Source organism: Notothenia rossii (genome assembly GCF_949606895.1).
Source record: "Notothenia rossii genome assembly, chromosome: 9".
In the NCBI taxonomy this organism is placed as follows: domain Eukaryota; kingdom Metazoa; phylum Chordata; class Actinopteri; order Perciformes; family Nototheniidae; genus Notothenia; species Notothenia rossii.
The window spans coordinates 22,590,670-22,606,077 of record NC_136907.1 but is presented as its reverse complement, the minus strand read 5'-3'; the positions used below and the strand labels follow the sequence as shown (position 1 = coordinate 22,606,077).

General features: G+C 41.4%; 1 protein-coding gene across 7 annotated transcripts in view; it reads right to left on the bottom strand.

Moving 5' to 3' along the window:
- tspoap1 (TSPO associated protein 1) overlaps positions 1–11,815 on the bottom strand; it is a 71,166-nt gene extending 59,351 nt beyond the window's left edge. For 3 of the 7 annotated variants that reach the window (XM_079651228.1, XM_079651231.1, XM_079651230.1), the window contains exons 1-2: positions 11,276–11,815; positions 9,309–10,308 (exon numbers count right to left, since the gene is read on the bottom strand). In XM_079651228.1, the coding sequence (XP_079507354.1) occupies positions 9,309–10,187 (879 nt within the window). In that variant the 5' untranslated portion in view covers positions 10,188–10,308; positions 11,276–11,815. Of the gene's footprint in view, positions 1–4,812; positions 6,144–9,308; positions 10,309–11,275 lie in introns of those variants that run through there. The other 4 variants (XM_079651232.1, XM_079651229.1, XM_079651234.1 and 1 more) reach the window with 3 other exon arrangements.
- Between the last annotated feature and the right edge of the window lie 3,593 nt (positions 11,816–15,408).

Below are 15,408 nucleotides of genomic sequence, written 5' to 3'. Positions count from 1 at the left end.
GTCTTTTTTATGTTGATGGCTAGACCAAGCTGTTTGTATGCTTTCGCAAACGCTGATAGGATACCCTGTTGGTCCTCTTCCGAGAGGGCTACAAGGGCGTTGTCGTCCGTATACTGCAGCTCCATGATCGATATGGTGATGGTTTGACCTTTAGCCCTGAAACGGTTGATGTTGAGGAGTTGGCCGTCAGTTCTGTACATGATGTTGACTCCCTGGGGCAGATGCTTGCTTGTGAGATGCAGGATAGCAGCAACAAAGATGGAGAATAGGTTTGGAGCGATGACACATCCCTGTTTGACTCCTGTGTCGACCCGGAAGGGTTCCGTGTCTTCTCCACTGCCACTGAATACCGTGGCTGACATATTGTCATGCAGCAGTCTCAGTACCCGGACGTATTTTTCTGGGCAGCCAATCTTTGCCAGTACCAGCCAGAGGGCCTGACAGCTCACTGAGTCGAAGGATTTGGTGAGGTCTATGAAGGCCATGTATAATGGTTGATTTTGTTACCGGCATTTTTCTTGCAGTTGGCGAGTTGTGAAAATCATGTCTGTAGTGCCTCTGTTTGGGCAAAATCCACTCTGAGACTCAGGAAGGATGCTTTCTGACAGGGAGGTGAGTCTGTTGGCTAACACCCGAGCTAGAGCTTTCCCTATGGTGGACAAGAGAGAAATGCCACGGTAATTTACGCAGTCTGGCCTATCTCCCTTGATAGCTCAGCCCCAAACTGCCTGTTAAAATGTCTTTCTTTTTGGTGTCTATATACGCCGGGATCCGGAGTCATGGATGATCCTGCGGTCCTGTGTCATGGATCTTGAGTCGTGGCTGTGGTCCTGGATCATAAGTCCTGGATGGATATCCTCGTGGATTCATCTTCCTATTATACACACATGCATTTCCAAACATTTGGACTACCTATGTTGCAAATGTATTATCTTTTCAATTTACAAACGGCATCTATTGCACGTCTGTCCGTCCTGGGAGAGGGATCCCTCCTCTGTTGCTCTCCCTGAGGTTTCTCCCATTTTTCCCTTTAAACTGTGGGTTTTCTCTCTAAGTTTTTCCTTGTACGATGTGAGGGTCTAAGGACAGAGGGTGTCGTATTGTCATACTGATATTCTGTACAAACTGTGAAGTCCACTGAGACAAATGTAACATTTGTGATATTGGGCTATATAAATAAACATTGATTGATTAATTGATTGATGATTACCCTGACTGCTCTTGTTCTATCGCTGCTTTGAGCAAGGGAAAACTAGCTCTCCAGGATTTTTGCTGAGCATCAGTTTTATATCCACAGAAGTGTAGGTGACAAGCTGACAAGGTAACAAAGCATATATTAACAGGCTAAACAGCAGCACAGCTGATGCTAGATTGACAACACATACTCTTACGTTTGGGATATAACTGGATTAGCTAAGGTTAAGGTGAACAGAATGACCCCAAAAACCAACAAAGCGCAGCTTCAGCACTTTGTCAGAGCTATAATGCCTGCACATTCTCCAAAGTCAAACGATGTCATCAGGTATTCCTAAAGACTGAGCAATAACTTTAGAGTCACAGATTGTGCAGCAGCTGGAGACTGTTTGGGCAAAGGTATAAGATTCTAATAGACACTGCAGATAAAGTATATAAAAAAACTGTTATTTTGTGAAACTACAATTTAAAAGATCACTTTCAAAGAAGCTCAGACTGTGCCTTAAGTTTCACAATCACCTGGAGGGATCACAGATACATAAAGGGTAAATTAGGGGGGAAATGACTAGCTTTAGGGGAGTTATTAAGGAGCCATAGGGTTTTGCTTGTACACCACCTCTTCTCTGTGGCTCCATTTGAAACTGAGAGTGTGTAAACCCATCAATCACTGGAGAGGCAGCCATATGTTATGTAGACAGGTGTTTAAGAGTTGGGACCACAGAGGACCACACAGTCAACACGCTCATTAGCCTTCAGAGGATCTTTTTTCCATGGAATGGAAAGACTTGCAACCGCTTTGTTTTATTTGTGTTCACAGTAAGCCTAATTGTTTTCATAGAATGGTTATAGAGGACAGATGCAACTGTAACCACTGGAGTAGTCACACCAAGAATAATATAACAATTAAAATGGCTCGCTTGGATATTTCTATCAGACCATTTTGGTGTCATGGGCATAAAACCATGAAGCACAAGAATGTTGACTGAATGAATGATAATAACGAGAAAGGCATGCACACATTTTAAGAGGATCTAAATGAGGATGAGATACCTATCAAACGCAACACAGCGGCAATCACAAAATCAAAACAGTAACATATGAATCCCTACTTCTCCCAAAACCAACCTCTTCACAGTTAATTCATCCATTTTTTAAAGATAGGCCATTTTGCCTTTTTATTAAATAGAGATGACAGACTGGAATAGGGAGAGAGTGGACAACAGCCAAGGGCTGCAGGTGGGATTTGAACCCAAGGCACTACATTGGCTTCCTGTGCATCTTAGATTATAAACAAACATTTAGTCAATCCATAAAACCAAGATAGTCCTTTAACAGCACTATGTAGAAAATGATGTATGGATAAGCTTTCTGCTGTGTGGGTTCAGATACACTGGATCATGGAGATCTGATGATTAACATCATCCTACAAAGTAACACAAGCCATATTTATATATAGACACCACTTATAACCAAGCCAAGGAGGGTTTGCAGGACATGATGTCATTATATCTTGCCATACACACACATACCAAACTCTGTCATTAAGTATTGGTTGGCATAAAAACACAAAAGGACAATCAGGGTACCCCCTGCTGCAAATAATGGTGTAATTATGGACAATAATCTATGAGTGACAGCACCCTCCCAGCCCCCACTGGGCTTAAATAGCCTAATAATTCAAATTTATAATGCATAATTTGAAGTCCTCTCCCAGCTTCTGTGACCACCGATCTTCTCCTGTGTTGTGTTGACAGTTCATTAAGGATTTTTACTACGATTGTGGTGCCCTGGTAATGAAATGTCGGGGGGGTGGGGAAAATAGCAGGCAATGTACCAAACACCAAACCACCTTGGAGGATGATGAAAGTCTACCTAAACTGAGGCAACATTAAATCCATCAAACAAAGGAAGAAAGGTGGTTAAAATATATATTTTTAGTAGAGCAAGGAAATAAAGATAAAGAAAACATTTTGCCAAATGTTTTCTGGCATGCCTTTTCAAACAAGTATGCTTGGAGTAAACTACACTGAACAAAAATATAAGCAACACTTTTGTTTTTGCTCTCATTTTTCATGAGATGAACTCAAAGATCTAAAACATTTTTTACATACACAAAATAACCATTTCTCTCAAATATTGTTCACAAATCTGAAAAAATCTGTGATGGTGAGCACTTCTCCTTTGCCGTGATAATCCATCCCACCTCACAGGTGTGGCATATCAAGATGCTGATTAGACAGCATGATTATTTCACAGGTGTGCGTTAGGCTGGCCACAATAAAAGGCCACTCTGAAACGTGCATTTTTGCTTTATTGGGGGGGTCCGAAAACCATTCAGTATCTGGTGTGAGGGTTAGGATTAGGGTTAGGGTAATGTTGTGAATCGAGTGGCCCATGGTGGTGGTAGGGTTATGGTATGGGCAGGTGTATGTTATGGACGATGAACACAGGCCACTCCATTCACAACATTACCCTAACCCTAACCCTAACCCTCACACCAGATACTGACTGGTTTTCGGACCCCCCCAATAAAGCAAAAATGCATGTTTCAGAGTGGCCTTTTATTGTGGCCAGCCTAAGGCACACCTGTGCAATAATCATGCTGTCTAATCAGCATCTTGATATGCCACACCTGTGAGGTGGGATGGATTATCTCGGCAAAGGAGAAGTGCTCACTATCACAGGTTTTTCAGATTTGTGAACAATATTTGAGAGAAATTGTTATTTTGTGTATATAGAAAATGTTTTAGATCTTTGAGGTCATCTGATGAAAAATGGGAGCAAAAACAAAAGTGTTGCGTTTATATTTTTGTTCAGTGTAGTTAGCCAACCGCTGAACATTTTCTGACTATCCTTTTTCATAAGAAAAGACAAAAACAGATAAAAGCATATGTACGTATAGTGTATGTGGCCGGTTACTGAGTGGCAGCTTACCCAAATAAAGTTGGTTCAGAAGCCTTCATGCGTTGCTCTTTACAGGTTTGGATAGAGACATTGTATGGCCTGTTTTCAAAGCACTATCTGCAACCATTATACTGTATCTACTTACTGTGTTTAGGCCTGCTAAACCACTCTCAATCAATCATCAAGATGTTACGAGTTTTCTGGACATTTTTATTTGTGACCGTCAGATACGCGGTATTCTGGTGGGTTTGCTATTGATTTTCAATTGGCTATGATTATTGGATCTTCTCTGCTAACAGGATATGCAGAGGTGTGAAATCAAGGACAAGGTTGCAATAGGTCAGCGTAATACGTGATGAACAATCTGTTTCTACTACAGCGCTGGGATCCAACACCAATAATACTCTTGCTATATTTTCTCGAATGTATCAGTGTAAAAAACGTATTCTTAACAATGCTGTAACTTCAATATCAAGACATTTCAACCATCATTTAGTGTGCAATTTAAACGCCACAACCATAGTTTAGGTGTTGGTTTAAAATCTGTCATCAAAATGTTTTTTTTTTTTTTTTTTTTTAAAGACTGGGCATCAAAAATACATGTATGGCTGCTACTTGCTAGTGGGACGCCTCTTGGATGTTTCCAGGCCACAAACATGGTTAGGTTAACAATCAAGAGTTATCCAGGAAACTCAACAAATGTTCCACACTAACCTTACGTACGCCTTCAACTTCAAAACCATTGAGGTTTGCATAAAGTGAGTGGTGCCTTTTCCCTAACAACGATGTAGTTGTGATATTAGTTGTGGTTGGGACTGCCTTGTCCACAAGCCCATTTTGCTTGTCCTGCTCTTCGGGCCCCGTCAACTCCGACTGTTGTTGCCCGAGAGCTTGGTCCTCCTCATGGCTCTCCATGTCTGTGTGTGCTGGTGCAGGCTCTGGCTGCTCAGGCCGAGTGCACAGGTCATACATCACTCTGTGTCAAAGTTAAACAGCACAGACGAGATCAATATGACAAAATGAGGTGCCCAGCCAAGACCGGGCCATCTCAGACTTTTCATTTGCTGGTGGAGAATTACATGGATCAGCTGTGACAGACTGGCATGAAAATGATAAAGATGTCACTGTCCTTCCTTTCTCCAGCAGTTCATAAGCTGTAGTGGTTTGTTTACAGCTAAAGTAAGGTGTCTGAAGCCAGGCAAAAGACTGTTATTGTCATGGTTGTCGGTCACTCAACCTCAAGCGCCAAATAAGTAAATCCTTATAAAAAGGGAGAGTTTGACAAAAACAGCACTGGTAAAGTTCCTTGCCTGAACCATTTTAAAGCAAGAGTCTCTGTGGCATATCCAAGGAAAACGTAGAAAAGATAAATCAGGTCCTCCTTTCTCTCTGCACTGTGACGCTTTCCAAAATGAGGACAATCAGCTCCAAAGGGACCTTACATATTCTCGGCCTCATGTGTGGTGAATGCAATTTAGTGAATGTCATCGTCCTGGTAGCATTCTTGAGCTTTCTCTAGTTCATTCAGATCCAGAGTCCTGCTCACTGCGCTGTCAAAGCCAGTTTTTTCATGCCTTTATGGCTCTGCCGTCTGACGGGGGTTCGTCACAACTAGTTCCAGAAAACGGAAAAGACACAGCAGTTCACTTAACGTGCGTAACGCTCAAACAGTGCATGTAGGCCCAAACGAAATAGCAAACAAGAAAAGATGTGCGATGGAGGAAAAAACAAACAAAAAAGAGAACGATTCAACTAAGGGGTTTTCAATCCGGTCCCCGTTCTCTCAGTGACGCTGAGATGTGGGTGGCATGTTGCATCTTCAGCTGGGAGTCCGTCCTCATTGATGCTGCTGTGTCAAAAAGCATTTCATCCAGATGCAACAAGACTCGACAGGCTGGTTAATCCCATCTCGGTTACAGCGCAATAAAGGTGAAGAAAGAGGATGCAGGGAGAAATGTGTGTGTGTAAGACGGCGAGTGTCGCTGTGAGGAGGGGGTAGGGGGTAGGGAGGACTGCTTCCACCGTCCTATCACAAAAAGGCAGGCTTTGAGACGGGGCCCAATCATTACCGCGACTAGGGCTCGTTTCCATGGAGATGACGCTGGAATGATGTTGGCTGCCTCTTGAACAATCAATAGGCGGTACACACTGCAACGCAGGGAGGCTGCAGGAGGCAGGCGGGGGAACAAGTGTGTCCAGTTCAGACTTATTCTCATGTTTTACTGCAGTCGTGCCCCAGAGAAGAAATAAGAGGTCTAACAAGGTACTTAAGGCTACTCATGTGTTCAGAATTTAGCCCTGGGCAGGGACATTAACAAAACAAATAAAGCAGTAAGTGTATAGCCAATTATGTCACAACTCAATGATGGTTTACAAGTAACATGTAAGCCTTGCTGGAAGGTATCATCATTCATCTATCTAGCCATCTATAAAATGTGCAAAGCAGTTTAATAAATCGCCTTAACACAACCAGAACTTGGCATGGGAGGGGGAATACTTTGTTAAGTTATTTGGAATAGCTTCTGGTTAAATCATCAGTCAGCCATGATATTGTTAGTGAAGCATGTGTATCTCACTCCATTTTCCTGTGAGTGTCCAATCAGTACTATAAATGAGCAATGCTAAAGATATGTCTGACTCATAACTGCTTCCATTATCAGCTCCAGAAAGATTTATGTGTTTTAATTTACTAGCGTAACATGGCATTTAACTTGTCCCAGGAAAGCAGGCAATCCTTTTTAAAGAGCCCTTTGGAACTGATGAAATATAAAATATAAATATGCACATTATCAAATTTTAACACTCATTACATCCAACCTAACTCCTCTACAGCATGTCAAAATGCACTTTCAATCTTTGTGCTTGCTTAGTTGCAGACACAAAGCTTACTAAAGTGTTAGAGGATCATCAATCTACCTACTGTGCCTTTAAAAGGTCAATGTTAGAAAACCCATGCCTGGGTGCTGCCCAGTCAAAAATAGACATTTGTCAAAAGAAAATTCCATGAGCATTTTTCTACAATTCCTTCAACGCAGAGATCGTTTAAAGTTGCACACTGTGAAAATGAAAGTTCATACCCATTTAAGTGTTCCTATACCCATGAACAGTATGTTCTCTCAGTAACAGGAGAAAAGGTTGTGTTTCATAGACAGTGAGGTTAAAAGAAGAAAGAAGAGCTAGACAAATCACGCCCAAAGAAATTAGCTTCTTAGTTCCCCCTAGCCCTGCATTTTACAGCTTCAGTATATTCCCTTATTAATTACAGCGTGCTCACAAGACCATGACTTTATAGTAGCCTAAAGACTGAAACCCACCCTGACGTGAACTGCACTGAGCATTATTTATATTCTGCTTCAGCTCCTCTGAGAATATTGTACGATCTGAAAAGGGAATAGAAGTGCTGACAGGGAAAACAACCAATAAAAAAAACTCAATTGTAAAATTAATTTTGAAGACTGGAACAAGCAAGTGTACTTATCACACGTGTACACAGAAAACATTCAGGATATTTCACTGAGCATAAAACTAAGAACAGCTTCTAGTCAGCATGTCCAACAGCATACTGTATGCTCCGTACAGATTTGAGCTGCAGACAGGTCCATCATGGCTCAGCGGTATTGACATCCTTTCACACTGACATATTCTGACAAGGTCTCCCTGTCTGCCTGTCATGAGCCTGAAAAGCCGGATGCTGGATGTTCTCCATTAAATTAGAACAGGAAGGAAAAAGAGAATTCTGTGAGATCGTTTGGAATTTCGCGAAAAGCTAAACAGGACATTTTAATAGCTATACGATAAAAATCCTGATGCGCCATGGTCACTCTTCCTTTTTCTAATTGCCTGTTGCTGTGTTGTTATACAACACAATTTTGATAATTGATTTTCCTCGATGTAATCTTAAAACAAAAAAGAATTATCCAACACCTTATGAAGATAAAGCAAATAAAGTGGCATTCAAGAAATGAAAAAAATGTCAGGTTTATGTTATATAAAAGATATTCTTCAGTGTATTACAGTAGATGCATTTTTAAACAGTTTAAAAAGACAATTCAAAACTCACATCAATAATGGAGTCCATTCTTGTTAAAAGGGGACTCCCATTTTTAAGACATTCACTTCGCCCTGATGCAAACTGCTGTGCAAATCAGGGGAAAGAACATGCAAGAAATGTGAGTCTTGGCAAGTGGGCACCACTGCTTAGACACAGTGGGAGCTTTGATTAATTATTCAATTTCCTCTGTATCAAAACTTAAATCCAAAATGTAAGAGATGGAAACACGCTGACCCACTTCTGCCACTCCAACCACAGGCATAAACAGATCCACCCACACAGTCCAACTCCTCCTCCATGCACAATGTTTCTTTTCTGACAACCATAGCACTGACATCACAATATATTTTGCACCACACCACACCAGTTGTTTTAAATAGTTTCCACATCATAATGGCAACCTAAAAAGCTGCAACCTCTTTTTGTTTGTACTAGCTTGAGCCCAATTGCTTATCAACCTAAACAAACTCTTTATAGAAATGTTACCAGTTGTTCAGTTCTCCATGTTATTCCTGCTGGCTATGCACCATTTGCCAAAAATAACAGAAAGATGCTATCATAATGGCCTCAGGTGTTTTGTATAGAATGTGGACTCTGTGATCATAACATCTCCTGGTTCAGGCTATCCCAAGGATCCATTCATAAAAAGTCTTAATTGATTATTGTTTCCTCCGCCAATCATTCAAGAGGCAGTTTTTGTCTCTCCAAAATGTAGTTATTATGGTTTATCATATTTCAGATTTGTGTGAAATTGTGTGTGATTTGTGTGAAAAATGTGCATATGAATTCCTATGCAAAAACTTCTTTTTTTGTGAGGTCACAGTGAACTTGACCTTTGAAATGTTGGCCACTTAATCAATAGTGTTCATCATTCAGTAGTGGATGTTTGTGGAAAATTGAAAGGAATTCCATTAAAGCAATCCTTAAATATCGTTAAATAGAGAATGGGATGGCAGACTGACAGAATGAGGAGATATAAATATATTGTCGAAAATAAATGCAACGCCACAAGTTCCTTAGGGATTCAGAGTCATACACTACTACACTTCTATATTCCAATACTGTTACAAACCTAAATGCACACTGGTGAAATACTTGACTTTCTTACTAGCTTAATTTTAGAAGAATGTGTAGAATGCGAAGATATCAAATAGCTTACCTCCATGTTTCTGTCCATGCATTTGGGGGGCGATGACTCATCTGACCCAGAGGACTCAGCGCAGTAGGGGGGCTGGTGGTCCCAGCCTGCATGGGGAGCGCTGTGAGGGTGACAAATAGTCAGCGAGCCGCTCTGACAGGTGTCCACGACTGCAGTGGAGGGGCAGGGGTCAGCTGCACAGACGGCCCTCCCTGAAGGCAGCTCCCTCAGATCTTGTTTGGTGTTCTTCTTCTGTGAGTGGGAGGCAGTATGAGGCAAGGCTCTGGAGCAGGTTAGGAGAGGCTTGGTCTGATAGGAGTTAGTACCACCTCCCTGAGATCTTGAGAGACTGTTAGAAATGGAGCTGAGCTGTCCTGCTCTTTGCCTCCCCTGCAACAGTCTTCCATGGGCATCTAGCAGGTGGCAGAGGAAGACCGCCTTTTCTACCTCAAATTCCTGCCTGTGATGCAACTTATAGACTGCTTGCTCACCATTTATCTTCTCATACAGCGTCAGCAATAACTGCTGTAGCTTTGTGTAGGTTTCTCCACCACACAAACAAAACGTCTCTTTATCTGTGGACTCGACCTCAGTGTGACTTCTACTGTCTTTAATGTTCACCTTGTTGTTAGCGCGACAGTCCGTTTTGCACCCTCGCCTGAGCAACAGTTCCTTCACAGCCCTCTGCTGTTCCCTCTCTGCTCCTTCACGCAGGTGCCTCAGCTCCACAGAGATTTCACCACGGGCCCGCTGCGTGTGCTTCTTCTCTGCTTCCCAAACAGCACGCAGCCTCTGTAGCTCTCGTCCATAGTCTTTCTGGCCCTGGCATGTTTTCTTGGATGACAGTGCCAGAGGGTTATCCCAGTTCTTCCTCATGATGCCACTCTCACAGCACAACATGCGAGGAACGGTGAGACGTACTCGTTACTAATGAGGGGGCCATGCACCAGAACTGGGAGGAAGTGCAGTGAGGTGATGGATGGTTATCAGACATGCAGCATGCAATTATCACACCAAGTCACTGGAAAGATGAGACAGAGGAGGGTGTGAGAGAAATGGAAAATGAGTCTTAGATTAATGTTATAACCAGAAATGCAATGTTTCAGCAAAGTGGAAGGAGCTGAAACATTGCATTGGATTTCAGTGTTTGTCATCTCTGTTAGAAGGAACATGGAGAAAATGATAGGGCATCACTCTGAAGAGCTTCAGATAGCAAGCACAATGAATTAACCAATCAAATATATATATATATATATATATATATATATATATATATATATATATATATATATATATATATATATATATATATATATATATATATATATATATATATATATATATATATATATGTTGATGTTTCTCTCTATGCAGTGAGAAAAGGAATATGTGGCAGCTACCTAGGATATTTTCAGTCAAACCAAAACATAATTTGATAGTTTATGAAGATACACAAAAGTGTCCATGCCTTCGCAGAAAATAAACACTGTAAATATACACGTAATATTTTGTGTTTATTATTTCTATCTAAAGCAGGACAAATTAACACATGTTCATGTGATAAAGATGGATGACAGAGCTACCTTTAAACAGCTGAGCAAATATAAACAAAACAACACGAGGTGCGATTAACAGAGCTTATGCTTAGGAGCAAATAGAGACCTGGGGATGCAACAAGTGAACCGATCAAAAAAATGCCACATTACTCACAGTGGCTATCATTACAGTAGACAAGTTTACCCATCACTAACTCAAAGTAGTGGCATTCATATGGTACGGTTCATATTACACTGGTGGGGGGCTTCGGTACACAGCTAATTAACTAGCGTCATTTAGCAACCTAATATTTGTTCAAGCAGCCGGTTCTAATGTAGCAAACGCTATGTAATAACGTAAAAGCAGTAATTAGAGTATGAACAACACTGACCACTAGCTAAACCTGTTAGCCAGTGTTAGCTTACCGTTATAACAACTTATATGAAACTCACCTCCCAGCGGACTCAACTCTTAAGTTTTCATCAACGGAGTCACTATTTTCCAACCGAGTTACTTTTGTTAACATTAAATGTAGCTTTGTGACAACATTGTGACTGTTTACGTTGGTTGTTAAAGGTCCACGGAGTCATGCACGAAGGCGTTTGTTTATCTCCGAGTGTCACACACTATGGTCACACACGGTCTGTGCCCAGCGTCATGGTGCTGGCCCGTGCACACCGTGGTGCCTTCACGGACGTCTTCACGTGTCTTGTCTCGTCGTTTAAAGACCCGCTGCAACACGCTTATGTACAACTTATCGCGCATTTAAATCACCTTCGTTATGCCAAAAAAACATTTAAAAAAGTCCATTTTGAAATTCAGGCTTGATAGATTTATATATCCTGCAACAACACAAGACAAATAGTTATGTGCTGTGTCTCAAAGTGTTCAGATCTCATCTCAAATAGCCTAAGTGATTTTATCACCGTCTACCAATTGCCTTTTCCTCTTCTTCCAAAATTAAAAGTTGGAATAGATAGTTCTGCCTTCAGTGTCTGTATTAATAACAAACGTGTAATGTTGTGATGCGTTTCGACAATACTAGCCCACCTGAAGGCCACATAACCCACCCAACTTGTGTGAGATGGACGACCACTAGTGGCTATTTGCTGCTAGTGCAGAGGTTTGTAACTATCCCTAGATGATGATACCAGTGGAGATCATTGTATTGGATATTATTTTTAACTCATCATAAAGAGGCAATTATTTTTATATTTTATATTGAATGTATTACCACAATGATCCTTAAGACTAAATCAACAGCTGGTGGTCAAGTTGGCATACAGAGGGCCATACACCACCCCATTGCTCCCCGGGCGCTGTACAATAGCTGCCAGTGCCCACTGCTCCTAGTACTAGACTCCTGGTACTAGGTTGGGTTAAATGCAGAGGCCAAATGTCACTGTGTGCTGTGTGCTCTGCATGTGTGACCATTAAAGAGGGTTTCATCCCGCACACTTTTCAATGAAATACTTGCGTGCGCGCGCGCATGTGTGTGTGTGTATCATCGCACTGACTGTGTCACCGTTTCGAATAACTGGCAAAGGCCATGGATGAGATCAGCAGACACACAGCATACTGAACTAAAAATAAGTCTACTAAATCAAAGCATGCAGAACAAAGCAGGCACAAAGGATATTAAAGCAGGCACAAAGGATATTAAAAGAAAAACAAAACCAGAAACAGGTGTGCTTATGAGGAAGGAATGAAGGAAGGAAGGAAGGAAGGAAGGAAGGAAGGAAGGAAGGAAGAAAGAAAGAAAGGAAGGAAGGAAGGAAGGAAGGAAGGAAGGAAGGAAGGAAGGAAGGAAGGAAGGAAGGAAGGAAGGAAGGAAGGAAGACTAAATAGTGGTGACTAGTGGACGGATAAGATTCAGCAGCATACATTTAAGGAGTAAATGTCTAGGTGGTAGTAGTAAAGGGAGATAGATATCACCATGACTCCTTTTGTTTGTCTCCTTACTTTAGGTTACCTGATCAAATGGATGAGGATTAGGTTGCACTATACCTTTCCTTTAATCAGTAATTGGATCCTTTATGCTTGTATGAGTCATTCTGGTCGCAGCAATATTTATTACAACAAATCATTAGTAATTTTTGCTCATTCACACACAAACAAGACAGCCTTAAATGTGTCAATTTTGGAGAGTAACACATACAGGATAGTTACATACTTAAATTCAAAACAACCCTCTAAGTCAGTGGTTCTCAAAGTGGGGGGCGTGCCAGGGGGGCGCGAGAGACCAGGAGGAAAAATGGTTTAAAAAAAAAAAAAAAGATTACAAAAGATCATAATTTGAAAAAGTATTGATTCGAAAATAATATGATGCAGTACAGTACTACTACGTCTGGGTCTCTGTGTTTCATTAAAGCTCGACTCTGTGTGTGTGTGTGTGTGTGTGTGTGTGTGTGTGTGTGTGTGTGTGTGTGTGTGTGTGTGTGTGTGTGTGTGTGTGTGTGTGTGGAACGAGCCATTTTGTGTGTGTGTGTGTGTGTGTGTGTGTGTGTGTGTGTGTGTGTGTGTGTGTGTGTGGAACGAGCCATTTTGTGTGTGTGTGTGTGTGTGTGTGTGTGTGTGTGTGTGTGTGTGTGTGTGTGTGTGTGTGTGTGTGTGGAACGAGCCATTTTGTGTGTGTGTGTGTGTGTGTGTGTGTGTGTGTGTGTGTGTGTGTGTGTGTGTGTGTGTGTGTGTGTGTGTGTGTGTGTGTGTGTGTGTGTGTGTGTGTGTGTGTGTGTGTGGAACGAGCCATTTTGTGTGTGTGTGTGTGTGTGTGTGTGTGTGTGTGTGTGTGTGTGTGTGTGTGTGTGTGTGTGTGCGTGTGTGTGTGTGTGTGTGTGTGTGTAACGAGCCATTTTGTGCGCGCGAGAGAGAGAGCCCACCGGTACTGGAGATCGTTGTTGTTAGCTTCTGGTGCTAGCGAGCTACGCTAACGGATATAAGGAGTTTTTTCAACAACAAAGTGGAGGAGATTCCTCTCCTGTCAGACTGAGAGGCTCAGTGAGCTAAAGGACTCTCTCAGTGTTATCTCAGTGGGTCTCAAATGTTTTGGTCACCATCAATGTAAATAATTATTTCCGAGGCACACGTTTATATGATTATTATAGTTATACAAAAAATAAGAGAATAAATGAAAAACAGGTATGAAATACTATATGACAGTAAAACAAGAATAAAGTTTAAAAGGGTGATTTGTAAAATATCCATAAAGAAAAAGTAAATCTGTTTACAGTTCTGTTTCAAATGGGTGTCGAGAGATGTATCCATAGATCTCTTCATTTTGCTCTCAAAGTGCAACAGATTCAACTTCAATATTTAAAAATAAATCTTCCCGGGGGAGCTTGCCCCCGGACCCCCCTATGTGAGGTCCACTCCCCACCTATAAAAATAACACTTTACCCCTGCTTATGCCGTGAGCTGATTATCGAGCCTTCATTGTAACAGTCGCGGGTACACTGTGTATTTGCTTGGGGATTGTTGCAGTAAAAAATTCCACTGTAGCGCCCGGTACATTAATGGGAAACCCTAAATGTTTGAGCACCCTCTATGAAACGTCAAGCTACCCCACAGCACCCCCAAAATAAATCTCTGGTGCCGTCACTGAGCCTGACTATTTGTGTTGGGGGGGCCCGACTTTTTCTCCAAAGGGGGGGCCTGACAGAAAAAGATTGAGAACCACTGCTCTAAGTGAACGATTCATAACTTGTAGTTTTCCGTTCTCTATCTATCCACCAAAATATCTAAGGATCATAGGCCATCTTTCCCGTTGTAAAAAGGAAGATGAAAGTGATCAACCAGTTAATTTGGAAACCAAATCTGAAGGTGTAGCTAATTGACGATGGCAGAGAAAAGAGTCAAAAATATATAGAATATCTGGATAATAGTTGTATCATAAAATGAAATATTGTTCAGTTGAGTACCAATATCTCTCACTTTTTTTCTGTATGTTAGGATACAATCAACAGGAATGCACTGTTTAATATGATCCCTTGCTCCTTGATAAAAATGCTTCCTGAGATGTCATTATTTGGCATAGCCAGTGAAATTGAAATGTATAAATCCTCAAAGGTATGTACATACCGTTTCAATATCATGTTGCCAAAAGCCATCAAAGAGGCAAAGCATACCATGTCTGACCACTGGGTGGCTTTTGTATAAGAATATAACTGGGTATTTAGTATTTACTGTAGTTTTGTATTATATTTCATCTGGTCTATAAGTTTGTGGTTTGCTACTGAAATTATTCACTTACACTAGTTGAGTGAATACCTAATGTTTGTGTTCACTGAGAAGGTGAAAGAGACAGAGATAGACAGAAAGAGAGATCTAGCATACAGCTCTGTGTTATCAGGGTGTCCTTGGGCTGCTCCCTCTCTTATTTCCATCTCTGTGCAAGTGTGGAAACCCTGTAGGGAAGAGGCAGAAACAGAGAAAGGGAGAGCAAATGCACTGCAAAATCACCAATGCCTTCTGATGCATCAGCTTAATAAATTAAACAAAGTTATCAGTGTATTTCACACACATACTCCTAAAATCTGCTCTGCAATTCAGTGTACACCTGCTTGATTGTTTTTTGTACATGAAGTAC